General features: G+C 43.7%; 1 protein-coding gene across 1 annotated transcript in view; it reads left to right on the top strand.

Moving 5' to 3' along the window:
• Positions 1–27,649, top strand: part of LOC141207005 (uncharacterized) — a 70,503-nt gene that overhangs the window by 15,869 nt on the left and 26,985 nt on the right. Inside the window, exons 2-9 of the mRNA XM_073664363.1 lie at positions 5,431–5,821; positions 5,917–5,987; positions 6,340–6,489; positions 6,619–6,798; positions 6,882–7,005; positions 7,089–7,186; positions 7,391–7,481; positions 14,514–16,273. Of these exons, the coding sequence (XP_073520464.1) occupies positions 6,394–6,489; positions 6,619–6,798; positions 6,882–7,005; positions 7,089–7,186; positions 7,391–7,481; positions 14,514–16,273 (2,349 nt within the window). The 5' untranslated portion in view covers positions 5,431–5,821; positions 5,917–5,987; positions 6,340–6,393. The remainder of the gene's footprint in view (positions 1–5,430; positions 5,822–5,916; positions 5,988–6,339; positions 6,490–6,618; positions 6,799–6,881; positions 7,006–7,088; positions 7,187–7,390; positions 7,482–14,513; positions 16,274–27,649) is intronic.

The raw sequence follows: 27,649 nt of genomic DNA, 5'->3' as shown, positions 1-27,649 counted from the left end.
GTATGCTAACCTATTCCTGGGCTGGTGGGAGGAAACCACAATATTCAGGGATGATCATAAGTGGTGGCATCCATTTATTGGGGTATGGTATAGATATATTGGCTACATTTTAATCATCTGGTCAGGGACGAGTGAATAATCTTTTGAATGTGTCAGGGAACTCAACTTCAACAGAGTCGGCCTGAGATTTACATCTGAGTTTAATGATTACCAGTTGCCTTTCCTGGATGTACTAATCAAGAAAGAAACGGATGGGACCCTAGGGACATTCATCTACCATAAACCGTCAAGCACTAATAAACTATTGAAGTGGGATAGCCACCACCCCATCCCCATAAAAAGAGGAATACCCAAGAGCTAATTTTTATGGTTGAAAAGGTACAGCCATAATGTCACAGATTTTAATATACAGGCAATAGACCTGAACAACAGATTCAGGGAAAAAGGGTACTCCTGGTACATTTTGGATTCCGCATTATTGTTTGCAGAAAAATGGGAGAGACAGACACTCCTACATACCTATCCAAGAGACCAAGAAAAAGATGAGATAACAAAAGTAAGAAAAACTTGCGACAGTCAGAGTGACTGCATCTTTAATATCCTCAGAAAACACTGGGATATACTTGTGACTGACCCAGACCTGAGGGTGCTGTGGGATCTACTCCCACAATAACTTTCAGAAAGGATCAGTCAATTAGAGACCATTTAGTGCATAGTTTCTACAAAAAAACTGCACCCAAGGGGACTTGGCTAGATAGAAGAATCTCTGCGGTTTATTTAGATCTGGAGAATGTTGTACATGTAATTGGATGAGACCATGTAAATCTTTCTCGAGTTCCTCCACGACTAAAAAAAATTTTCAGAGAGATTATTCCAACTGTAAAACCTCAGTACTTGTGTATATGGCCACATGTACCTGCCCCCTAGATTATGTAGGCAAGACCAAAACAGAGTCTAGGAGGAGGGTGGGGGGCAGTTGGGTGATATATGCCATGGTCAGTACACCCCATTAGCGAGACACATTAACAGTGCACATTGAAGTGAAACCGGAGACATCTCCTTTTGTATCATTGAGGTGGTTAAACCCAATGTGAGAGGAGGTGATCACAATAGATGTATCCTCAAAAAAGAAAGTAAGTGGATTTTTAGACTGGATTCACGAGCCCCTAAGGGACTGAATGAGCAAATTTCCTATGCCTGTTTTGTATGAATACAGACCCATTCCGGATTACATTTTTGGATTTTATACTCTACCCATTGCTACTCAGTTCCCTGTGAATGGGGATCACATATTGTTGTACTTCATCGAGATATCTGAGCTTCTATATCAGAATTATTTCTTATCAGTTATATCCCATATATACTATTTAGTAACTAACAAGTGTGGTGATCCTTCTGTATCTCTAATTATGCAATAGGGGTCAAATATGACCATTTAGGAATTTACTGTGGGCCAACATCCCATATTTTATGTAGTGATAAAGTAGATCTACATGCCTATTGCATTATGGGATGATGTGCAATACTTGTTTTTAGTCTCCCATGACGCTGATCTCAGAGATAGGATTTTTCTATATTGGTGGGATGCAATCCAATACCATATGTGTGGAACGCATGCTTCCGAACATGCGCATTCGCAGATAGGAGACCGTGATGCACTCCGGCATGGAACGCACATGTCCGGGCACGTTTTTGCTTTCTGCCCGCCCGTTGTTTTGTGCTGAATTTTGGGGAATACTTGAGAATTTATTTTTGTTCCATCTGTCTTTAGTTGGTCCCACTGATGCATCAGATAAGTCCTCAGAGAATTATAATTAGAGGAACCCATGGACACATAAGGTTTTGTGAAGCTGACCTCCGCTCTCCTCTGTTTCCTTTGAATTTATTGTGTGACCTGTATTTCAGAACAGTAGCTCTTGGTTTGTTTCATTTCCATGCGTAAATTGAATTTGACTCGTTGTCTTTGATATCTCTTTCAAACTTAGTTTTTTTGATGTCTGAGATCCATCCTCCAGACTTTGTAAATTCTTCTGCATATTTTGTTTGAGTTTTGTATCCATAAAGGCTTCTACACTGGGCGGAAAACTTTCACCGAGTTTTTTTCAAGAAACAAATATCAAACGCAATGTGACTTGATTATCCTTTATAAATTTATCTTTATTAAGTTTTGAAAAGGAAATACAAATACAAACACCGGGTACTAGTTGTGCAACAAGTAGTAGGTCAAACATGACCCCATAACCACAACAATAACCAGTATTTCCAAAACATTTGAAAATGAAATAATTAAACACAATACAAAGTAGAGTCGCTGGTAGAACATTGGTTCAATGTGTTTTAGGATATACCAGCGTGGTGACTCAGACTTAAACATTAAGTCATTACATATTCATGTTGATTAACAAATAAGGGCTATAAAAGAAAAAACGAGTAGTTAAAACCAAAAACACAAGTGCACACAAAGACAAAGGGAAGTAATGTATGGGTAAGAGGGTTAGGGTAACTTCGGAGAGGCTCCTTAAGTATAGACTTAGCTTTCCCCTATGAGGTCAAGGTAATCAACGGAAGATTTAAACTCCAGTAGAACCATGTTTTATAAAATTTATCATGGAAGTTATTGATCGTGTAGGTGAGCTAACATAATCTCATTTATTTTGGAGAACCATAGTGAGATTGTCAGGATAGTGTTACTTTTCCATAGCGAGGGAATACATGCTCTAGCAGACGTGATCAAGAGTCTCAGTATCGAGTTTTTATATGTTTTTAAAGGGATGTTGCTGTGATGGAGAAGGACGAAAGCTGGGTCATGTCTTGCTCTATCCACCAACGTCACGTTACAACACAGACTGTCCAGGAGTTTACGGAACCTTATTAGGAGCATGCCCAGGCGTTGTAGGGAGGTCATACAGGCACTTAGAGGCCACACACAATACTCATCCTGATTTTGACTTGTTTTAAGGACATTACATCAAAGTTTGATCAGCCTGTAGTGTGTTTTTCCACTTTAATTTTGGGGGTGACTCCAAATCCAGGCCTCCATTGGTTAATAAATTTAATTTCCATTGATAATTTTTGTGTGATTTTGTAGTCAGCACATTCAACTTTGTACAGAACAAAGTATTCAATGAGAATATTTCATTCATTCAGATCTAGGATGTGTTATTTGAGTGTTCCCTGTATTTTTTGAGCAGTGCATTTAATAGAATGTATAGAGAGTAAACTACAATATGTGGGATGCACGTCAGAGTCGCTAAAAAAATGTATTAGAAGACATTTATCTGACACAATCAATCCCACAACATTAAACGTTTGTGGTTTCAAGACGCTTCACCATGACATATGATTCAAGCCGTGTTAGTTTCCTTGATACCGTGGTGATCAAGGATACACAGGGCCACCTAACAACTGACCTCTATTCCAAGCTCACCGATCGCAATGGCCTATTAGGCTATGCGCCCACGATGCAGAAATGCTCCGGATTTTTTCCTGAGTGTTTCTGCATCTCCCTGGCAGAAAAAAATGCATGCGGATTGTACATGCGGATTGTACATGCGGATTGTGCATGCGGATTGTACATGCTTTTTCCTGCCAGGGACTTGCAGAAATGGAGCGTTATTCACTGACATTTCCGCATGTGGATTGACAAGCGCTTTCCAAGCGATTAGCATCACTTGGAAAGTGCTTGTGACAACTAGGTCACACTATATAAATCCATGCAAACAGCATGGATTTATATAGTGTGAACCGAGAGAGTGGTAAAAATAAAAAAATATATATATACTTGCCCTCCGATGGCCTGCACTGTCTTGTTTCGATCAGTCCCGGCTGCTGGCAGCAGTGGATTGAAAGACCTGCTGACGTCGGCGTCGCGTGACCCATCACATGACTCTGACGCCAGCGCAGGGCCTTCAATCCACTTAAAAGTGCCGGGAAGCAAGCAGGAGCGCAGCGTGGGCCGCCAGAAGGTAAATATATATTTATTTTTTATTTTATTCTTTTTTTACAGATTTTTTAATGGTACCTGGGTGTGGATGAGACTCTCCTCTCATCTACACCCGGGTACCATCCGCACATTAGAACGCATGGATTACGCATCTACATATACAGTGATGCGTAATCCATGCGGTCTAATGCAAGTCAATGGCGGCGAAGACGCAACACTTCCCTAAAATAATTGGTAGTGCTGCGTTTTTTTCCGCAATGATAATCCGCAGCGGAAATTTCCGCAGCATGTGCACAGCACATGCGGATTATCATTGGGGAGCATTGCTGCCCTTCTACCATGCGTTTTTAATGCGTTTCCGCAGTTGCAAAAAACGCTGCAGAAACACATTAAAAACGCATCGTGGGCACACAGCCTTACACTTTTCTAGCATTTATCCAAGGTCGATGAAGAAATCTATACCTACATCACGATTTCAGAGGGTCAAACGGACTGTGTCCAGTGAAACTATCCACAATCAGAGGTTACAAGAAATGTCGACCAAATTCACTGAACGAGGCTATCCACCTAGCTTCTTGCATCCCCAGGCGTCGAATTCCAGAGCTGTTCGTCCAAACACTAAGGACTGAATCCCCTTCGTTCACATGTTACACCCCTTCATCTACATCTTACATAAAACCATTAGGAAACACAGGAACATCTTACAAACCGGCTATCCCACGATCCCTGCATTCCAACAACCTTTCCTACCTTGTTTTAAGAGAGCAACCAATATTAGAGACTCTCTGGTACGTGCCGATTTGGGCACAGCGCACCAAGATCCTAAACAATGGTTTTTGCAGAATCCCAAAATGGGCACATTCCCATGTCTCCAATGTCGTCAATGCAACAATGTCCTCAGGGGTAGCATTGTTCATCACCCACAAACTGGCAAAATATGCAACATCAAAGGGTACTTTACATGTGACAGTTCATATGTGGTATATCTTATTAAATGTCCATTCGGCCGAATCTATGTAGGGGAGACGGCACAGCCCATAAAGGATAGGATTTCAAAGCACAAGTCCACAATTTGGTGCAAAAACCTAATGTTACCCATTCGCCAACAGTTTATCACGGCAGGACATAGTATTTCTCAATTCAAGTACCAGGTATTGGAACAAGTTTTGACACCACGTCGGGGGAGCGACTGAGTGAGTCTTCTCAAACGTAGAGAAGCCTACTGGATTCATGAATTACAGTCCTTAGAGCCGAAAGGCCTTAATAGGGACTATGACCTGCTGGCTTTTTATATAAGTTTTTTTTATGTTTGGAGTTTGGTTCTCATTGAACAATTGGTATAGAGAAACTTGTCACCCAGGGATCTTATGTGACCCTATGTTGAAATGTATTTGACATTTGGAAATGTGGTCTTCAATTTGAATAGGTCAATAATATACATGTTTTGATCTCCATATCCTACTCATATATTGTCTCCTTTATTGCAGATTATTCCTCTATGGTACACTCTTGTCCCCTCTCCTGGATCCTTCTCCACTCCAACAAAGGCTCTGGCTCATGCCCATTGGGTCTTATGCTCTATACTAGTGGAACGCACATTCTCTCTCCCTGGCACTCAAACTTCCGGCTCACTGGAACGCATTTACACCAGCCTGCGGAACGCACAGCTTCCTGGGAGCATTGCATCACTTCCGGTGACGTCACACGTGCACTTCCGGAGTTCACACTACACAGCACTGCGGGATTGGTGGCGATTGGTCAGCTGATACCATCCTGCCCCTGACAACGCTCACAGCACCAGGAACTAGCGGTGGACACAGTGTTCCTCTAAGCCACTACGTGCAGTACCACCTTATAACCCGGAACTAGGGGTCACAGGTATGCTACGTCCAGCTCTATTCTGTGTATCTCTGACTCCACAGTCCCTCTCAGCTGATAACTCTGTGTCTGCCACTCTCTGCTCTTTTCTGCAGACCCAAGTAACCAGAGTCAACATATCTCCACACTTTTGAATTTCTACCTTTGAACACCATCCAGGAGTCTAGTAGGTGTCACCTCTCTTCAATTTGTATATATACTTGCTCTATACTATGATGTATCCGCATTAATGGGGTTTAACAAAATATTATACACTGTTTTAAGAAATTGTTAATATTTTCTCAATATTTCCCTGACAGTGCGTCTATGAGAAACGTATTCAGCTGCAGACTCCAAGGAAGAAACTGCTTGTTGTATGTGTCCTAAAATATATAGGTTTTATTACTAGATGTAAAGAAAAAAACGAAATACTGTAAAATAATAAATCTCCTCATATGTTTCCCCTCATTATCTCCAATAGTTGTGTTATTACACAGGATTTTTATGATGTTCCATCAACTTATCTTTTTCTCCTCCAGGTCTCTACAATATCGGATCCTCTCAGTGAAGATCTTCTATATGAGAAAATTTTTATGATTTACCCATCAAAGATGGATATGGACAGAGACAAGATGGCGGAGAGGATATTACATCTCACCATAGAGATCCTCTTCCGGCTTACTGGAGAGGTGAGAGATTCTGATGACGTCACATTACATCATTCTTATCTATGGGAATAACAGATGGACAGAACTGGAGAGGTGAGGACTCTGGAAATGTCTGGAGTGAGATTTATTAATGTGTCTCTCCATAACCAGGATTACACAGTAGTGAAGAAGACCTCTAATAAGCGCTGTCAGGACCCTGTGTCTGAGGGATGGGAAAGACCCCTGAGCCCAATCACAGGGCCTCCACCTCACCCCCTGATACATGAGGACATCAATGACCAGAAGATTCTAGAACTCGCCTACAAGATGATTGAGCTGCTGACTGGAGAGGTGACACTGCTGGGAATGCTGGAACATTATACAGTAACGCTATGAAGGGATCGGGGAGATGACGATATCATTGTATGTGTCAGGTTCCTATAAGATGTCAGGATGTCGCTGTCTATTTCTCCATGGAGGAGTGGGAGTATTTAGAAGGACGCAAAGATCTGTACAAGGACGTCATGATGGAGGTTCCCCAGCCCCTCACATCACCAGGTATTAGACAGGACTAAATACACACGGCCTATAATTATCTGTATGTAAAGAATGAATTCAGTCCCTGTATGTGTTTCCTTCAGATCTATCCAGTAAGAGGACAACACCAGATAGATGTCCCCGTCCTCTTCTTCCACAGGACTGTAAACAAGAAGGTCCCAATGTTCCTCAGGATCATCAGGTAGATGGAGAGAAGGAGTCATGAGATCTCACCTATGATGTGTAGACGGCTGAAAAGGTTTTGTATTTTTGGATTCAGTCTTGTTTTATCCACCATTATTATGTTTTATACTTGTGTAATGAGAACGGTGGAGATGGCAGGATTAGAGCCGATCATAGATGTGACTTCTCCATCTGTCTTTGACTTTTATCATATTTGTTTCAGGGTGAAGATCAGACCCATATTAATACTACAGAGACATATGTGAGGGGTGATGAGCGGGTTAAAGAGGAGATTCCTACATATGACTACCCAGGTGAGTAGTAATCACTAAATACAGAGAAGTCACAGATTCTTCTCAGTCACCGGCTGTGGCTGCTTTATCGGTGGTGTAGTCCAGCTGTATCACAATCGTGTGATCACCATTTTGCCTCTAGACCACAACATTCTCCTCCGTTCAAATTACTTTGGGAAATTGTGAAAGCCCTTTTCTATAGAACTTACAACCTGGAGGATCCACCTACCCCTGGGATTAGGAGACGCTGACCGTTACCTGCCCAGGTCTGTAAACTACAAAGCCAAATGACAGCGTACGTAGAATGTGCAGATGATCAGGCCCCATTTTTCAAATCTGACAGATGTCACTTTATGTGGTGATAACTTTGAAATTTTTCACAAAGGATATTAAGAAACAAATGGACCTTACAAATTATTTTCCAACTTCTTTTGAATTTGACAATCCCCTATATATGGTTGTACACTACTGTCTGGGTACATGGCAGGTTAAGAAGGGAAGAAGCGCAATTTAGCTATTAGGAATGCAGATTTTGCTGGAATAGTTTGCAGACACAATGTATTGGGGACACTGTTCACTGTCACCTGGCAGCTCAACATATGGCTACCACAAACAGGCTTGGCACTATCTACTCCATTTTCCAGATCCCAGGGTTTGCCTTGCTCATCACCCTTTAACCCCTCTACATGGATCTGGACTTACACACAGACCCCTAGGCTTGGGCCACGGTATTACCTGCTGTTCTGTGGTGTGAGATGGGAAGAAGAATAGTCTGGTAGCCGGGTCAGAACAGGAGGGCAGAGAAAATACAAAATCAGAAGACACAAGAGTAGTCAGTAAACGGGCCGGGGTCACAACAGGAAACAAATACACAAGCCGGGAGCTGAGCACAGAGGACTGAACCAGAGGAGAACAAGGCTGTATCTGGCAGCTTCCGGCAATATGCTTCCAGCTTTAGTAGGGTGTGGTGCTCTCCAAATGGCTGAAGCCGGGAGCAGATTATTCCAGCTGGACAGCAGACACACCCATACTGCCAGACTGGATGGTACTACTGGTCCCAGGCTCCCTAATCTTAGTGGCTGGACAGAGCATGAGCCACCCAGAGCTTCTGGTTCTGACGTCTCCTCCATCACCAGCGCTGCCTGCAGGATGAATAAGGCGGCGCCTGGTGACAAAAGCAAACGTCACACAAGTTGAAGCAGGAGGAGAAGCCGACGTCCCAGACGAGATGGGACACACCTTTTGCAGAAGCCTTAATATGACAAAATGGCAGAAAACCGGAGCAGTAGAAATCCCCATAAAGTGACTCCATTTTGGAAATTATAACCTTCAGTGAATTAATTTATAGGAGAAGTGACTATTTTGACTCCACAGTCACTCTCCAGAAATTAGCACACAGTGGATGTTGGAGAGTGAAAATTGCAAATATGCTGTTTTATTACCCAACACATAGTGTCCAGATTGTGCTCCAGGAGACACACACCGTAAATTAAGTGGGTTGTTCTCATTATAGTAATACCAAATACATGGATGCTAAATGTAACTTACTTAGGCACATAAACTACTGCAAGGCTCAGAAGCGAGGGGGAGATCTGACATTGGGAGAGTGGATATTGCTGTATTGGTTTATGGAAGCCATGTTGCTTTTCAAGAGCCTTTGAGCCACTAATAATATGGAAACCTCTGTTCTATTCGTTCTCCCATGACAGCACCACGAGAGAGAGGATCCGCCCATCAAGGACAGGAAACCTACAGGTTAAAAAGGGCGGCACCTCTCTCTCGCCTCAGTTTAGGTTTCCTGTCCATGATGGGAGACCTCGCAGGCTTACCTGCAGGAGATGGTCTCTTGCCCCAGAGGGAGCCACAGGGCGCTGGATGGAGCTGTCAGTTCTGGGCCTCTGGAGACGCCACGGCAGGGCTCATTGGGGCACCTCCGTGTGCGTTGCGGCAGGCGTGACATCCCCTCACGGGAGGTAGATATCTGCCATGTGTGGAGCCGCTAGCGGACGTCCCCCCCCGCTGTGCGAGGCAGGAGAACCGGGCGTATTTCCGGTGCGTCGGGGACGTCACCGGAAGTGGGCGGAGCTCGCGCGCGCAACCGGGAAGTGCGCGCGAGCATGAGGACGCCGAAGCCATGAGGAAGACAACGTCAGCTGGGCAGGCGGCGGTGAGCCAACCTGGGGGAGGGGAACCACGTGGGAACAATTAACTCCCTCCTGGGTTCGTAAAAAAAATAAAAATAAATAAATAAATCAGCCCACACATGGTACCTGGTATAGCCAGTATAAAAGAGTCCTGGCAACATACAGAGGTGCTTCCCAGCCCATTGTTACCTTGGTAGACATGGGAGATTCACAGGAGCAGCTTTCACCTCAGCAAGAACAACTGCTGCAGGAGCAGCCCTCTGGGGAGCCCTCACAACTGGTGGTGCAACGTCATTCCCGGTCTGGGTCTAGTCGTTCAGCTAGGAAGTTCACCACTAAGAGCAGAAAAAATGGTCCGGTTCAGCGTGATTCCCCGCCGGTTATGATGGATTCTTCTGCGGTACCAGATATTCTGTGGGGTAAGTGGAATCTTCGTGGAAGTTCTACTAATAGTTTCCTCCTCCTTTTTTCTTTCTATAAACTCCTCTTTCAGAGCAAGAAATGTTCAGCTAAATCGAAACATAAAGAATGTGCCTTATGCAGCAATCTGCTCCCAGATGCATATAATAAGAAATTGTGCCAGCTGTGTATTAACAAAGTAATGGCGGAGGAAACCCCGGGGTTTTCCCTGGGCCTAAAAACTTTAATTAGAGAGGAAATAGGCAAGGCTTTGCAAGGCTCAGAATCTACTCATATTTCTCAGGAACCTCAGCCGGGTTCAGACTCTGACATATCTGACATTTCCTCCTCTGCTCTCTCTTCTTGTGATAGTGAATCGGATAGACAGTGTTTTCCTCTGCAGGAAGTTGATGCCTTGGTAAAAGCTGTCCAGCCTACCATGGGCATTGTAGACATGAGGGCAGAAAAATTTGTGGAGGACGTAATGTTTGGTGGATTAGGTCAGAAAAAGAGAAAACGTTTTCCCGTGAATACAAGAGTTAAAGACCTCATTGATAGAGCGTGGAAAAAACCCGACAGGAAGGGCAGTGTTCCTCCATATTTCAAGAGGAGGTACCCATTTGAGGATGCCATATGTTCCTCTTGGTCAAAAGCACCAAAGCTGGACGTTGCTGTCGCTAAAGCGGCAAAAAAGACTTCCCTCCCGTTTGATGACATGGGAGCATTAAAAGACCCCCTGGACAGACGAGCTGATACCTTCTTAAAAGGTGCATGGGAGACAGCTGCAGGAGCACTGAGACCAGCAGTAGCAGCCACCTGCACATTTAGAGCCCTGATGGTTTGACTGTTTAACTGTTCCAGTCAGCTAAGGGATGGTGTCTCTAGGAAGGAGATTATTTCTTCCCTTCCACTGGTTTAGGGTGCAGCGGCCTTTCTTGCTGATGCGTCTGCGGACTTAGTCAGATTGGCAGCAAAGTCATCAGCTCTGTCAAATGCGGCTCGACGAGCGTTATGGATTAAATGCTGGCCTGGGGATGTACAGACAAAGTCCAGGCTGTGTACAATCCCTTGTGAAGGGGAATATCTCTTTGGCCAGACTATGGACGAATTATTGGAGAAGGCCGGAGATCCTAAGAAGGGTTTTCCATCGGTACCTCTACCCTCCTTTAAGAGATCGTTTCGGAAAAGAAAATTCATCCGAAGAAGATTCTTCAGGGAACCGGACAAGTCCGAAGAAAGAGGTCGAAAAGGTAGAGGCCTTCTCTTTGGTTCATCTCCAAAAAATGAGCAGAAGCCAGGGAATGCACAATCAGCCCAGGTGGGAGGGAGATTGTCATTATTTTTCCCAGCTTGGGAACAGATTTCTCATAGTAATTGGATTTTGAGCCTGATTAAGTATGGTCTAAAATTTCAATTTCAAGCTTTTCCTCACAAGAGATTCATGATTGTTCCCTCTAGTTCCTCCCCAGAACGCCAGACTGCCCTCGTATCGGAAATTCAAGTCTTAATAAGGAAAAACGTCCTGATTGAGGTTCCAGATTCAGAAAAGGGTCTCGGATTCTACTCCTCGCTCTTCTTGGTCCCAAAAACGCATGGGAGTTTCAGGACAATTATAAATCTAAAATCTTTAAATAGCTTCCTTAAAGTAGACACTTTCAAAATGGAATCCTTGAAAACAGTAATAAAGTTGCTTTTTCCCCACTGTTATATGGTAGTTCTCGATCTCAAGGATGCGTATTACCATATTCCCATTCATAGTTACTATCAGAAATACCTGAGGCTGGCCATTGAAATTGAGGGGGTGGTTAAACACTTTCAGTACTTCACTTCCCTTTGGGTTAGCAATAGCCCCGTGAATTTTCACCAAATTAATGGCAGAGGTTATGGCCCATATAAGAGAAAGAGACATTCTAATAATCCCTTACCTAGATGATCTCCTGATAGTGGGAAACTCTTTTCTCTTTTGTTCAATGCGAGGCCCACCTTCGGGTGACCATGTCTGTCTTGGAGGGCTTGGGGTGGTTTCTAAATTTAGAAAAATCTAGATTAACTCCACTCAAAGCTCCGCAGTATGTGGGGGCCATTTTAGATTCTAAAAGAACAGTTATGTTATTTATCTGAAGAAAAAATTACAAGAATCCAGGGTTTGGTAAGACAGTGTATGGATAAACCCTCTATGTCACTCCGTAAAGCCATGTCGCTATTAGGGACCTTAACCTCGAGTTTTTCCGCAGTTCGTTGGTCACAATTTCATTCAAGGGCTCTTCAGTGGGATGTATTGTATAACAACTCAGTCCTAGAGGGACATTTAGACCGTGAGTTTACCCTGTGTCCTCGGGCCATACATTCCCTTCATTGGTGGTTACGACACGATAATCTTTCTAGGGGGGTCCCCTGGGAGTGTAAGCCGATGGCAGTCTTAACTACGGATGCGAGTGCTGCAGGTTGGGGAGCTCACTTCAAAGGAAACTTAGTTCAGGGGACCTGGTCAAGGAGTGAGATACAGTTGTCATCAAATGTTAAGGAGCTTTTGGCGGTGGATTATGCATTCAACAAGTTCCTTATATATTTACAGGGCCAGCATGTCCATATACTCTCGGACAATCAAGTCTCGGTAGCTTATATAAATCACCAAGGGGGAACCCGCTCAAGAGACTTAATGAGGGTAGCGGACAGACTTCTTCAGAAGGCAGAAGATCATTGTCTCTCCCTTTCAGTTATTCATCTAAAAGGGAAAGAAAACGTCACAGCTGATTTCCTAAGCCGTACTTCCATAAAAGAGGGAGAATGGTCGTTGAATCCTCAAATCTTCTCCAGAATTGTGGCAATGTGGGGTCTTCCGACAGTGGACTTCTTTGCGACAAAATACAACCGACCTGGAGGAAGTTTTTATCATTTACGGAATTTAAACCAGAGGAGGGGCCCCCTATTGGGAAAATACTAGAGTTTCTGCAGCGGGGCTTAGAATTGGGGCTTACCACTAGTACCTTAAAAGTACAGGTGTCGGCTTTGGGAGCTTTGTTTTCTTCCGATATTGCAGCTAATTATTGGATAGCACGATTTATGAAAGCTTCCTTTAGGTGTAGACCCATTATCAAAGCAAAATCCTCTCCCTGGGATTTGAATTTGGTCCTAGATGCCTTAACTAATCCTCCCTTCGAGCCCCTAGATTTAGCCTCCCCAAAAATTATTTTCCTTAAAACAGCCCTGTTAGTGGCCCTGACTTCCGCCAGAAGAGTGAGTGACATACAGGCTCTTTCCATATGTCCGCCATTTACTCAGGATGATAGGATTGTATTAAAACCTGACCCAGCCTTTCTTCCAAAAGTAGTCACTCGGTTCCATAGAACTCAGGAGGTAGTTCTCCCAACCTTTTGCTTTCCCCCAAAAAATCAAAAAGAGGAGAGGCTACACACTTTCGACGTGAGGAGGTGCGTACTCAAATACCTACAGATTTCACGCAGTTTTAGGAAGGATAATTCCCTATTTATATGCCATCAGGGGGCTAGAAAGGGTTGTAAGGCCTCAAAGTCTACGATTGCAAGATGGATTAGAGGCCATATCCCTCGCCTACTCCTCATGGAATAAGGAGGTTCCGGAGGGGTTGAGAGCTCATTCCACTAGAGCGATAGCAACCTCCTGGGTGGAGAAAACAGGGCTTTCCATCGAAGAGATATGTAAGGCTGCCACTTGGTCTTCTCCTTCTACCTTTTATAAGCATTATAGATTGGACCTGGGTGTCTCTGCCGATCTCACCTTTGGGAGAAGGGTGCTTCAAGCAGTGGTCCCTCCCTAATTTCCTTTCGTCTCTGTAATTCTCTCGTGGTGCTGTCATGGGAGAACGAATAAAGCCTTAGTTACTTACCGGTAACGGGATTTTTCGGAGCCCATGACAGCACCCGTATATTCCCTCCCTTCACTGGTGTTTTGCACTCCCGTAGAGTTGGCTTTCCTTTGTTTTGTGCACCTTTGGGAGAAGTTGGTGAAAGTAATGTACTTAATGTAATGATGTGTTTATTGTAACTAACCTTGGCGGTCCTCTCATGCTCTGTTAACTAAACTGAGGCGAGAGAGAGGTGCTGCCCTTTTTAACCTGTAGGTTTCCTGTCCTTGATGGGCGGATCCTCTCTCTTGTGGTGCTGTCATGGGCTCCGAAAAATCCCGTTACCGGTAAGTAACTAAGGCTTTTCCATTGACAGATGATGGATCTGAGTGGGGACTTGTTTTTTGTCAAATAAGTAGAAGTTTTTATTGGTATTATTTTCGCCTACATAACATTGTTTGGTGGCTTTTTATTCCATATTTTGGAGGCAGAATGAACAAACAGTTGAACACTACGCTCTACTGGTCCATCCTATGAGGTTTTTTATTAGACAGTCATTGTCCTGGTGAATAAGTGAATTTTTTTATATAACTTGCCTTTTTTACGGACAGTTTATGTAGAAATGCTCAAAAATATAAAATTCAAGGATTTTTTATTAAAAATAATAATTGGTTTTATTCTTGGCAGATGTCTGTACCAGGAGATCAGAGGGACAGCTGACATCTTCAATTTTTAAATCAGATAATTTTCAGATCCAACAGGATACAATTCAAATGAATGACATTTCTCCAGATTTACAATCATCCCTTCACAGCCAAGATCTGTCATCTGATCCTTTGAAACAGGTCCTGTCTTCTGATCCATTACCAACTACTAAGGAAAATCAAAGTCACAAAATAAGCATTAAAAAACAAACTGCTCCTAATGCAAAGAAGCCATTTTCACATTCAGAATATAGAAATAGTTTTCCTCTCAAAAAGTCTTTTCTTAAACCTCAAAAAATTCACACAGCGAAGAATAGATTTTCTTGCTCCAAGTGTGGGAGATGTTTTAATCAGAAAACAAGTCTTGTTAGGCACCAGAGAACTCACACAGGAGAGAAGCCATTTTCCTGTTCAGAATGTGGTAAATGTTTTACAGATAAATCAAATCTTATCGCACATGAGAGAACTCACACAGGAGAGAAGCCATTTTCCTGTTCAGAATGTGGTAAATGTTTTACAGAGAAATCAAATCTTATCGCACATCAGAGAACTCACACAGGGGAGAAGCCATTTTCCTGTTCAGAATGTGGAAAATGTTTTAACCAGAAATCATATCTTAATATACATCAGAGAACTCACACAGGGGAGAAGCCTTTCCCATGTTCAGAATGTGGAAAATGTTTTAACCAGAAATCATATCTTAATATACATCAGAGAACTCACACGGGGGAGAAGCCTTTTCCATGTTCAGAATGTGGAAAATGTTTTAACCAGAAATCTAGTTTTCTTAAGCACCAAAGAACCCACACAATGGAGAAGCCTTTTTCATGTTCAGATTGTGGGAAATGTTTTGTACAGAAATCATATCTTAATATACATCTGAGAACTCACACAGGGGAGAAGCCATTTTCCTGTTCAGAATGTGGGAAATATTTTACAGAGAAATCAACTCTTATCAACCATCAGAGAACTCACACAGGAGAGAAGCCATTTTCCTGTTCAGAATGTGAGAAATGTTTTTCAGAGAAATCAAATCTTATTGTACATCAGAGAACTCACACAGAGGAGAAGCCATTTTCATGTTCAGAATGTGGGAAATCTTTTGCAAAGAAATCAAATCTTATCAAACATCAGAGAACTCACACAGGAGAGAAGCCTTTTCCATGTTCAGAATGTGGAAAATGTTTTAACCATAAATGTAGTTTTCTTAAGCACCAGAGAACCCACACAGAGGAGAAGCCATTTTCATGTTCAGATTGTGGAAAATGTTTTGGACACAAATCATATCTTAATAAACATCAGAGAACTCACACAGGGGAGAAGCCATTTTCCTGTTCAGAATGTGGGAAATATTTTACAGAGAAATCAACTCTTATCAACCATCAGAGAACTCACACAGGAGAAAAGCCATTTTCCTGTTCAGAATGTGGGAAATGTTTTACAGAGAAATCAACTCTTACCAAACATCACAAAACTCACACCGGGGAGAAGCCTTTTTCATGTTCAGAATGTGAGAAATGTTTTACAGAGAAATCAAGTCTTCTCAAACATCAGAGAACTCACACAGGGGAGAAGCCTTTTTCATGTTCAGAATGTGGGAAATGTTTTAACCAGAAATCGGATATTGATAAGCACCAGAGAACTCACACAGGGGAGAAGCCTTTTTCATGTTCAAAATGTGGGAAATGTTTTAACCAGAAAGCGCATCTTGATAGCCACCAGAGATCCCACACAGGGGAGAATGCCGCAACTACACCCAACTAGTCTCTGTAGAAACTAGAAAAAAAAAACGTAGCAGCACAGCTAAAAATGCCACCACACACCTAACTAACTAATAAGCCGTTGAGGAGTTTCTCATACCTCCTGAGGAACTAGAGAGGAGGCTGCAACACACTCTCAACGAGGGAAAAGGAAAGTATGAAGTAAAATACGAAATCTCTGAATGAGAAACAAAAATACATTCATATAGGGCAAAGAAGGCAGGCTAAGGAGAACCAAAAATAAAAGGAACAAGTATAATCTCCCAGAAACCTATCACTGTTAGAATGAAAAGGTACTGGGAGGGAAAGCAAACTGACCGGGAGGATAGTTTCACCTTTGTGGTGAAGCTTACAAAATTTGTTCTCACCAACTGTATATGTAAAACCCGTCCATTTATAATGACCACGGACAAGATAAAGATTCCCAACTCACATCATGACCACAAGATCCCAGCTACTTTCAGCTGCATCACAACTAATGTAATGTACTTAATTATATGTAGCAAATGTCCAACTGGGGGTCTGTATGTAGGGAAGACAGGGCAAAAAATTAAAACAAGGATGAATTCTCATCGCCACCCAAAAAAAGAAAAAAAAGAATAGATCTACTTGTGTCCACACATATTTACGGCCACAACTGCTTATCCCTTTCCGAAACTGATAGTTCTGCTTCACGTCACTTGTCTTATTTATTGCATTATTGCTGTGCCCTCTTGTGTATAAATATGTGACTCTTCAGATTTTGTGTTATACTATGTCTGCTGAAGAGATCTGAGTAGTCTCGAAAGCTTACTGACTAATGGCTAACTGAAAAGATTGTATCAACCACTGAGGACTCTCAAATTTTAATGTTTTTCTCCAAACAGCAATTTTAAGATCTCTCCACAGGTGTTCAATGGGATTTAGATCCGGATTCATTGCTAATCAGAACTGTCCAGCACTTTGTTTCCATCCATTTTCTGGGTGCTTCTTGAAGTATGTTTGGGGTCATTGTCATGCTGGAAGACCCATGACCTAGCACGCAAACCCAACTTTCTGACACTAGGCACTACATTGTTCCCCAAAATCCTTTGCTAATCTTCAGATTTCATGATTCCTTGCACACAGTCAAGGTACCTGACCAGAGGCAGCAAAACAACCCCAAAACCTCTTTGAAGCTCCACCATATTTGACTGTATGTGTTGTAAATTTATTGATTATGTTGCACATTGGACAGAGGAACATCCGGATCTCAAAAGATGGGCTTATAACCTTGAAATTATTGATATTTTTCAACAATTTTGGTTCTCAAGTCCTCAGACACTTCTCTTCTTCTTTTTCTGTTTTCTCCATGCTTAGTGTGCCACACATATGCACACAATGCAAAGATTGAATCAACTTCTCCCTTTTTTATCTGGTTTTAGTTGTTATTTTCATATTGCCCACACCTGTTACTTGCCACAATTGCGTTTGAACAAGCTTCACATGCTTGAAACAAAGTTGTTTACCCACAATTTTGGCAAGGTGTCAATAATTTTGTCCGACCTATTTTATGTGGTTTTGTGTGAAATTATGTTCAATTTGCCTTTTTTTTCTCTGTTTTCTTGTGCTGTTTCAATACACGCTAAGGAAATAAACGTGTATAATAAAACATGTAATTGCAATAATTTTCTGGGGGAATTACTTCATTTTCTGGAACAATTTCAAGAGAGCCAACACTTTTGACCATGACTTGTTTTTGTTGCTTTTTTAATTTGTTGCAGCATATCATCCTCTACGTGTTCAGCTATATTAGGAGGCTTCTAGCAAAGTCCAATTAGCAGCTTTCCATTATTGCCATTCCATGTACATTACCCATACTGATTTTACATCAGGGATGTAAAGGTCAAAACATGCAGAGGGCCAAAATGAAAAACTTGGATAAAGTTGTGGACCAACCAGTATACAGTATAATGGGCCCCACATAGTCCTCCATACAGAATAATGGGCCCCACAAAGTCCTCCATTCACAATAATAGCCCCACATAGGTGTGGTGGTTCTGGTGTCGTGGGTCAAATATAATCACCAAGAGTTGGGCATGTGTGCTGTACATTGTCGAAGCTGCCCCCCATGTCGTCATTGAGCTTGAGGTCTTAAGTTGGTTGTAACGAAAATACACACCCGTCTACCTATTTTTCTTTCCTATCCGTTTGAATGTAGTGTAACCCTCTATGTTTGACTCCAAGTCATGGCTTTCATCCAACCAGGTTTCTGTAATCTGTGGCTGACCTAAGAGTCTCTGATTCATTCATTTTGTTTTCAAGACTTCTTTCATTTGCCTGCAGACATTTAATACTATTAGCACATTTATTACTGTTACTCTCCTCCTTACTTTCCTTGAATGTCTCACTCTCTGTCTATTCTACCTCCTTATTTGCACGGCTAACCTCTCTCCCCCAGATTCTAGTTTGAAAGCTCCTCCATCCATCTGACCATTTTTTTCCCCAGCACATCTGCATTCTCCCCATTGAGGTGCAGCCTGTAGCCGACAGAGAAGTCATCCCAGTTCTCCATGAACCCAAACCCTTTCTTCCTGACAATTATCTCCTTAAGTTCCCGCTGACTTTCTAGTGACGTAGTGGAATCAGCAGTATTTCTGAAGACACCACCTGTACTTCAGCTTCTCTCCTAATTCCCTGTAATCATTTTTAAAGACCTTTCACCTCCCTCTAACTTTGTAATTGGTACCAACGTGTACCATGACTACTGGGTTTTCCCCAGTCCCACCCAATAATCTGTCTATCTGATCTTATGAAGATCCCCCTGTTAGGTGCACACATAATGCGTGTGTTCTCGTCTGAGTTGTCTGCCGCCAAATTGTATATAGGATCTATACGGTCGGAGAAATCACAAATGAACACTGAGTAGTGTCTCAAATAGGCTTTTTATAGGAAAAATCAGGTCCCTTTCCACACATTACCTCATTGCCTTATCTCATAATTATGGCTGACATCTGTCGCTAATGGGTCATTATTTTAATGTGTAAACAATTAAGTCAAGCTGACTCTCAATTAAATCAGTTAAGTCCGTCTTGCATGTAAGGTTCAAAGGTCAATCAGTATAGTCACTTATCTTTTATTATTCTGTAATTTCCCTAAAAGTAATAGAGATCATTAGCAAGCTCTTATTATCAGATTAATATGTTAGTCAATAATTATTAGGGATTTTCCATAATTTCATGTTCCACGTAGTATGTGGATCTTTGATCAATATGAGGTTATTGGTACAATGTGGTACGGGCAGGAGGAGGGAATTTTGGATTGTCTGCAATTCTTAATACATACTATTTTCATATAACTTCCATAATCATACATTTATTTATCCATAACACCCCAAATTAACTTAGGAATTATCTTAAGGACCATAATCTTTCCACTTGAAGAGATAATGCAGACGGTACCTGACCCACCTGGAACCAAGAATTCGCCTTACCTCATCCTCCCGATACCCTTCCAAATCCACCTCAATTATGTCTTGAGGTCCCCTCAATTTTTTTTAAAAGAGAAGAATGGAAATGATTATTGATTTTCCAGGCAATAGGAAGTTGCAACTTAACTGTCACAGGATTTAAAATTTTAATAATTTTATAAGGACCTACAAATTTAGGTGCAAACTTTCTAGATATTATCTTTAAGCGCAGATTTTTTGAGGACAACCACACAAAATCCCCCACCCTAAAGACAGGAGCCTTCCTATGTCTGCGGTTAGCAACTCTTTTGGTCCAGTCACTATCTACCAAAAGATACATTTCGACCTCCCTCCAGATCTTAAAGAGGTTGTCCACTACTATTAACAATGCCCCCATGGATTTAAATTGTGCCAACAAGTCTTTTTGTAAATACCTTGCTTGTTCTTTATTGCCTGTGAGCGGCGCTATTGCTGGCCGCTCACCAGGTATCATGTGACCCCGGCTGCAGCCGGCTCCGACATCCACTGATGTCACGTCAAGTTCCGGCTGCAGTCAGGCGTGAGCAAGTGACGCACTCCCCCTTGAGTGATGGGCTGCGGTCGTGGTTTCATCGCACATCACAGCTCAGCATCCACCTCGCGCTTTCCCTCTCTGCTTTAGTTAGGAAAGAGCAATAAAAAATTGAATTGCACTCGGACCAATGTTAATGAATGAATGACATCTCATCTGCAATTTTTTTTAATCAGCTGAAATCGGGCTGAGAAAAAATTCAGAGCATGCTGCGATTTGCCACATATCTCGGACGAGACTCGCCAATGCAAGTCAATGGGTGTGTGAAAAAAATCGCACAGCACTCAGACCATGCGAGTGCCGTCCGATTCTCACTCACCCGTCTCTTTAAAAGCCGGCAATTCATCAGCCGCATACAGTTAACAATACATCGGTGCCCAACAATTTAGAATAGAAAGAATAGCTATACACATAGAATAGATAGAAAGGTGTCAGTCATGTATATAATTAGTACAGTGACTGTTGGTTACTGTACTTGTCATTTATTGTTAAATTAAAGGATTTATTAAAAAAAATTGGTGTGGGGCCCCCCGTAATTTTATAGTCTAGCAGAGGTTAAGCAGACAGCTGGAGCAGATTTTTGAAACCTGGGAAGGGCTTTTTGTGGGGTCTTGAAGCCTTTGTGTGGGGTCCCCCTATTTTACCAGCTAGCACAGGCTATGCAGACAGTTGGGGACTGATATTAATAGCCTAGGAAGGGATCATGAATATTGGTCCCCTCCGAGGCTAAAAACAGCAGCCCTCAGCCATCCCAGAAGTGGCGCATCCATAGGATGCACCAATTCTGCCACTTAGCCTCCGCTCTGCCCACTGCCCTGTAGCGGTGGCAGTGGGGTTATAGGGCTGGGGTTGATGTCAGCTTATAAGGCCAGCTGACATCAAGCCCAGCTTAGTAATGGAGAGGCGTCTATAAGACGCCCCCATTACTAACACCATAGTGAAAGTGATATGTGAAATAACTACACTGCTCAAAAAAATAAAGGGAACACTCCAATAACACATCCTAGATCTGAATGAATGAAATAGTCTCATTGAATACTTTGTTCTGTACAAAGTTGAATGTGCTGACAACAAAATCACACAAAAATCATCAATGGAAATCAAATTTATTAACCAATGGAGGCCTGGATTTGGAGTCACCCCCAAATTTAAAGTGGAAAAACACACTACAGGCTGAGCCAGCTTTGATGTAATGTCCTTAAAACAAGTCAAAATGAGGCTCAGTATTGTGTGTGGCCTCCACGTGCCTGTATGACCTCCCTACAACGCCTGGGCATGCTCCTGATGAGGTTGTGGATGGTCTCCTGTTGGATCTCCTCCCAGACCTGGACTAAAGCATCCGCCAACTCCTGGACAGTCTGTAGTGCAACGTGCACGTTGGTGGATGGAGCGAGACATGATGTCCCAGATGTGCTCAATCGGATTCAGGTCTGGGGAATGGGCGGGGCAGTCCATAGCTTCAATGCCTTTATCTTGCATGAACTGTTGACACACTTCAGCCACATGAGGTCTGGCATTGTCCTGCATTAGGAGGAACCCAGGGACAACTGCACCAGCATATGGTCTCACAAGGGGTCCGAGGATCTCATCTCGGTACCTAATGACAGTCAGGCTACCTCTGGCGAGCACATAGAGGGCTGTGTGGCCCTCCAAAGAAATGCCACACCACACCATTACTGACCCACTGACAAACCGGTCATGCTGAAGGATGTTGCAGGCAGCAGATCGCTCTCCACGGCGTCTCCAGACTCTGTCACATGTGCTCAGTGTGAACCTGCTTTCATCTGTGAAGAGCACAGGGCGCGAGTGGCGACTTTGCCAATCCTGGTGTTCTGTGGCAAATGCCAAGCGTCCTGCACGGTGTTGGGCTGTGAGCACAACCCCCATCTGTGGACATCGGGCCTTATACCACCCTCATGGAGTCGGTTTCTAACATTTGTGGCCTGCTGGAGGTCATTTTGCAGGACTCTGGCAGTGCTCCTTCTGTTCCTCCTGGCACAAAGGAGGAGGAAACGGTCCTACTGCTGGGTTGTTGCACTCCTATAGCTTCCTCCACATCTCCTGGTATCTGCTCCATGCTCTGGACACTGTGCTGACAGACACAGCTACCCTTCTTGCCACAGCTCGCACTGATGTGCCATCCTGGGTGAACTGCACTACCTGAGCAACTTCTGTGGGTTGTACTGTAGACACCGCCTCATGCTACTGTACCTGTAGGGGTGAGAGCAATGGCAAAATGAAAAAGTGACCAAAACAACAGCCCAAAAGGATGAGAACAGAGAAATGGTCTGTGGTCACCACCTACAGAACCACCCCTTTATAGGGGGTATCTTGCTAATTGCCTATCATTTCTACCAGTTGTCTGTTCAATTTGCACAACAGCAGGAGAAATTGATTCAGTGTTGCTTCATAAATGGACAGGTAGATTTCACAGAAGTGTTATTGACTTGGAGTTAAATTGTGTTGTTTAAGTGTTCCCTTTATTTTTTTGAGCAGTGTACAACAACACCATGAATAAAATATTTTATTTGAAATAAACACAGAGACCTTTTATTGTTCTAAAGTAAACCCTACTTACCATAATGCCCATTCCAGATGAAGCCAATGTCCCCTGCAATGAAAGTTAAATAATAAAGCAACCTCATCCTTACCTAACTAGAAACACTAGTGATCTTAGGCCATGGTCCCACTATCAGTATTCTGTCAGTATTTTTTCTCAGGAGTGAGACAAAATGAGGTGAGGAACAATCAGAGAAAAGGTATAATAGAAACAAGTCACCAATTCCTGCATTTATCCCCCATTGCTGAGAAAAAATACTGACTGAATACTGATAGTGGGACCGGGGCCTTACCGGGGCCTTAAAATAAAAAACTGCATTGTATTGACATCAGCAGTATAGATTTGAGTAACTAACTCAAAAACGAGGAATAAAGTGCAGATTTTTGGGGGGCACATGATACAATATATACAGTTGAAATCAGAAGTTTATATACACTATATAAAAAGACACATATGCATGTTTTTCTCAATATCTGGCATGAAATAAAAATAAACCTTTCCCATTTTAGGTCAATTAGGATTATCATAATTTTTTATATTTGCCAAATGCCAGAATAATGAGAGAGAGAGAATGTTTTTAAGGCATTTTTATTACTTAATGCAAAGTCAAAAGTTTCCATACATTTCATTAGTATTTGTTGCCATTGCCCTTAAACTGAATGACTTGGGTCAAACGTTTGGGATATCCTTCCACAAGCTTCTCACAATAGTTGGTCAGAATTTGGCCCATTTCTCCTAACAAAACTGGTGTAACTGATCCAGGTTTGTAGGTTACCTTACTTGCACCTGCCTTTTCAGCTTTGCCCATAAATTTTTAATAGGATTGAGATCAGGACTTTGTGATGGCCACTCCAAAACATTGAATTTGTTATCCTTAAGCCACTTTGTTACCATTTTGGCAGTATGCTTCGTGTCATTGTCCATTTGGAAGACCCATTTCCGCCCAAGTTTTAACTTCCTGGCTGATGTTTTGAGATGTTGCTTCAGTATTGCCACATAATCTTCTTTGTTAATGATGCCATCTATTTTGTGAAGTGCACTAGTCCCTCCCGCAGCAAAACAACCCCACAACATGATGCAGCCCCCCTATGTTTCACAGTTGGCATGGCGTTCTTAAGCTTCCAAGCTTCTCCCTTTTTCCTCCCAACGTAACAATAGTCATTATGCCAAAAAAGTCGAATTTTAGTTTCATCAGACCACAGGACGTCTCCAAAAATTAAGGTCTTTGTTCCTGTGTGCATTTGCAAACATTAATCTGGCTTTTTATGTTTCATTTGGAGTAATGGCTTCTTCCTGGCAGAGTGGCCTTTCAGCCCATGTTGATATAGTACTCGTTTCACTGTGGATATTGACACAATCTTACCAGCTTCCGCCATCATCTTCACAAGGTCTTTTGCTTTGGTCCTTGGGTTGATATGTACATGTCGGACTAAAGCACGTTCATCTCTGGGACACAGAACCCATCTCCTTTCTGAGCGGTATGATGGCTGGACATTCCCATCTTGTTTATACTTGCGTATAATTGTTTGTACAGATGAACGAGGCACCTTCAGGTATCTTGAAATTGTACCCAAGGATGAGCCAGACAAGTGCAAGTCCACAATTCTCTTTCTGGTATCTTGGCTGATTTCTTTAGACTTTCCCATGATGCTGCACAAAGAAGCAGTGTGTTTCAGGTGTGCATTAAAATACATCCACAGGTGTGTCTGAGAAGCTTCCAAACACATGACATTGTTACGGATCCGGGTGGTGGAACCTCTGTGCTGGGATGCAAGAAGGGACCAGAGGGGCGTAACTAAGTGCCTACTCTGACCGACCCTGGTCGCACGGCGGCTTAGTTGACTCCGTGAACCAAGGAGGGACCAGGCAGGTGGACCAGGTACCACACTGGGACCGACCTTGTGTGAGAACAGGCGACTCCCACGGGTCAGATGGCTGAAGCTGACAGGTACAGCGGGAGAGCACGGCAGGTAGCCTGACGGGTGATCCGGGTTGGCAAAAAGGCGGGCACGGCAGGTAGCCAGACGGGTGATCCGGGTAGACAGGTTGGCGGGACACGGCTGACAGACAGGCTGGCGGGCACGGCTGACAGGCTGGCGGGACACGGTTGACAGACAGGCTGGCATGCACGGCTAACAGACAGGTTGGCGGGCACTGGAACCTGAGGGCTGAGGAGAGTGTTAGCACACAAACAACAAACTTGCACAGGCACCTCCAAACCCCTTCCAATCCACAAGAAAGAAAGTCTTTCCTCTTACCCTCTTGATGGCCAAAATGTTCTCTACCTCAAAGACGTCCTCAGCGGAGACTGGAGCTGGAGCGGTACCTGGATCATCAGAGAAAGAATTAAGGACAACAGGTTTGAGGATAGACACATGAAATGAGTTGGGAATCCGTAAGGAGGCCGGGAGTTTCAGCTTGTAAGCCACTGGATTTATTTGGTTCTGAATCTCGACCGGACCGATGAACCGTGGACCCAACTTATATAATGGTATCTTGAGACGGACATATTTGGAGAAAAGCCAGACCTTGTCTCCCAGACGGAATTGAGGCGGATCCAGACGTCTCTTATCAGCATGCTTCTTCATCCGCTCGGAGGACTGAAGAAGCGCAGATCTAGTGTCTTCCCAAATAACAGAAAATTCACTGACGAGAGACTCCGTGGCAGGATTGTCCACTGCAGTGGAGATGGGAAACGGAATCCGGGGGTGTTGACTGTAGACCACAAAAAATGGAGACTTAGCAGAGGACTCACTCACATGGTTGTTATAGGAAAACTCGGACCAGGGCAGGAGCTCAACCCAATCGCTATTGTGAGCGTTGACAAAGTGCCGAAGAAAGCTGGTAAGGATCTGATTGATACTTTCCACTTGACTGAGGATGATAGGCAGAAGAGAAATCCAAAGAGACATCCAGCAGCTTGCACGTGGCTCTCCAAAAGCGAGAAGTGAACTGAACTCCTCGGTCCGAGACAATGTGGAGGGGTAAGCCATGGAGACGGAAGATTTGACGGATGAAGTCCTTAGCCAGCACAGGTGCAGACGGAAGACCAGGCAGAGGGATGAAGTGAGCCATCTTGGAGAAGCGGTTGGCGACCACCCAAATGACTGTACAACTGGCCGATACAGGGAGATCCGTGATGAAATCCATTGCAATATGTTGCCACGGAGCGGAAGGCACGGGAAGAGGAAGGAGGTGACCGGCTGTAAGGTGCCTAGGTATCTTGTTACGGGCACAAGAGGAACAAGTCGTGACAAAATCCGCAACATCCTTGCGCAGGGTGGGCCACCAATAGTGATGGGCAATGAGCAGAAGTGTCTTCCTCTGGCCGGCATGGCCAGCCAGTTTGGATGAATGGCCCCAGAGTAAGACCCTCTTCCGATCTTGAGCCGCTACAAAGGTCTTACCAGTAGGTAGATGGAGGGATCAATGATGTGTAGAGGCTCCTCCTCCAGTTCGGAAGACAAAAAAGAGCGGGATAGAGCATCGGCTTTAATGTTCTTGTCTGCCGGGCGGTAATGGAGATTGAAGCAGAATCGAGCAAAGAACAAAAACCATCTGGCCTGACGAAGGTTAAGTCTCTGGGCGGTCTGCAAATACGTGAGGTTTTTATGGTTAGTGTAGATGACCACCGGGTGCAGAGCCCCCTCAAGCAAGTAGCGCCACTCCTCCACAGCTAATTTGATGGCCAGCAGTTCTCGATCTCCTATGGAGTAATTACGCTCGGCCGGAGAGAAGAGTTTGGAGAAGCCGCAGGTCACCATTCGCCCGGACGAGGATTTCTGGGTGAGCACTGCTCCGGATCGGGAGGAAGAGGCATCAACCTCCAGGAAGAACTGTTTATGGCCATCAGGACGGTGTAGCACAGGAGCTGAGGAGAAGGCTTGCTTAAGAGAGATAAAGGCATTCTCTGACTCAGGAGACCACTCCCTGGGATTTGCTCCCTTACGGGTAAGAGCAGAGATCGGAGCTGTCTGGGAGGAGAAATGAGGAATGGAGAGGGGGTAATAATTAGTGAATCCCAGAAACTGCTGAATAACCTTCAACCCCTCTGGTCGGGGCCACTTTAAGACAGCAGACATGTTCTCGGGATCCATCCACAGTCTGGTCTCCGAGTTGATATACCCCAGAAATGGCTGGGAGGTCTGCTCAAAGAGGCATTTCTCATACTTAGCATACAGTCGATTCTTCCCGAGCCTCAGCAGTACCTGACGAACATCCCTCCGGTGAGAGGGCAGATTAGGGGAGAACACCAAGATATCGTCCAGGTACACCACCACGCAGGAATACAGGAGATCTCGAAAGATATAGTTTACTAACTCCTGGAAGATGGCTGGAGCATTACAGAGACCGAAGGGCATCACGCGGTACTCGTAGTGACGATCCCGGGTGTTGAATGCAGTCTTCCACTTGTCTCCCTGGCGTATCCGGACCAGATTGTACGCCCCACGCAGGTCGAGTTTGCGCCCTTTAGGCGGTCAAACAGCTCCAAGATGAGTGGCAGGGGGTACTTATTCTTGAAGGTAATCTGGTTGAGGCCCCTATAGTCGATACAAGGACGAAGAGAGCCGTTCTTCTTCTTGACGAAGAATAATCCTGCTCCAGCCGGAGAGGTGGATTTCTGGATAAATCCCCTAGCAAGATTTTCTTCGATATATTCAGACATGGCACGGGTCTCGGCCAGTGACAAGGGGTAGATTCGCCCGCGAGGAGGTGAAGCACCAGGTATTAGATCGATGGGGCAATCATACGGCCTATGAGGTTGTAGTGTCTCTGCCTCCTTTTTATTAAAAACATCCGC

The sequence above is a fragment of the Phyllobates terribilis genome, unplaced genomic scaffold (assembly GCF_046119375.1).
Source record: "Phyllobates terribilis strain yellow unplaced genomic scaffold, ASM4611937v1 Scaffold_156__1_contigs__length_4398808, whole genome shotgun sequence".
In the NCBI taxonomy this organism is placed as follows: domain Eukaryota; kingdom Metazoa; phylum Chordata; class Amphibia; order Anura; family Dendrobatidae; genus Phyllobates; species Phyllobates terribilis.
This window is presented reverse-complemented; position numbering and strand designations above follow the sequence as displayed.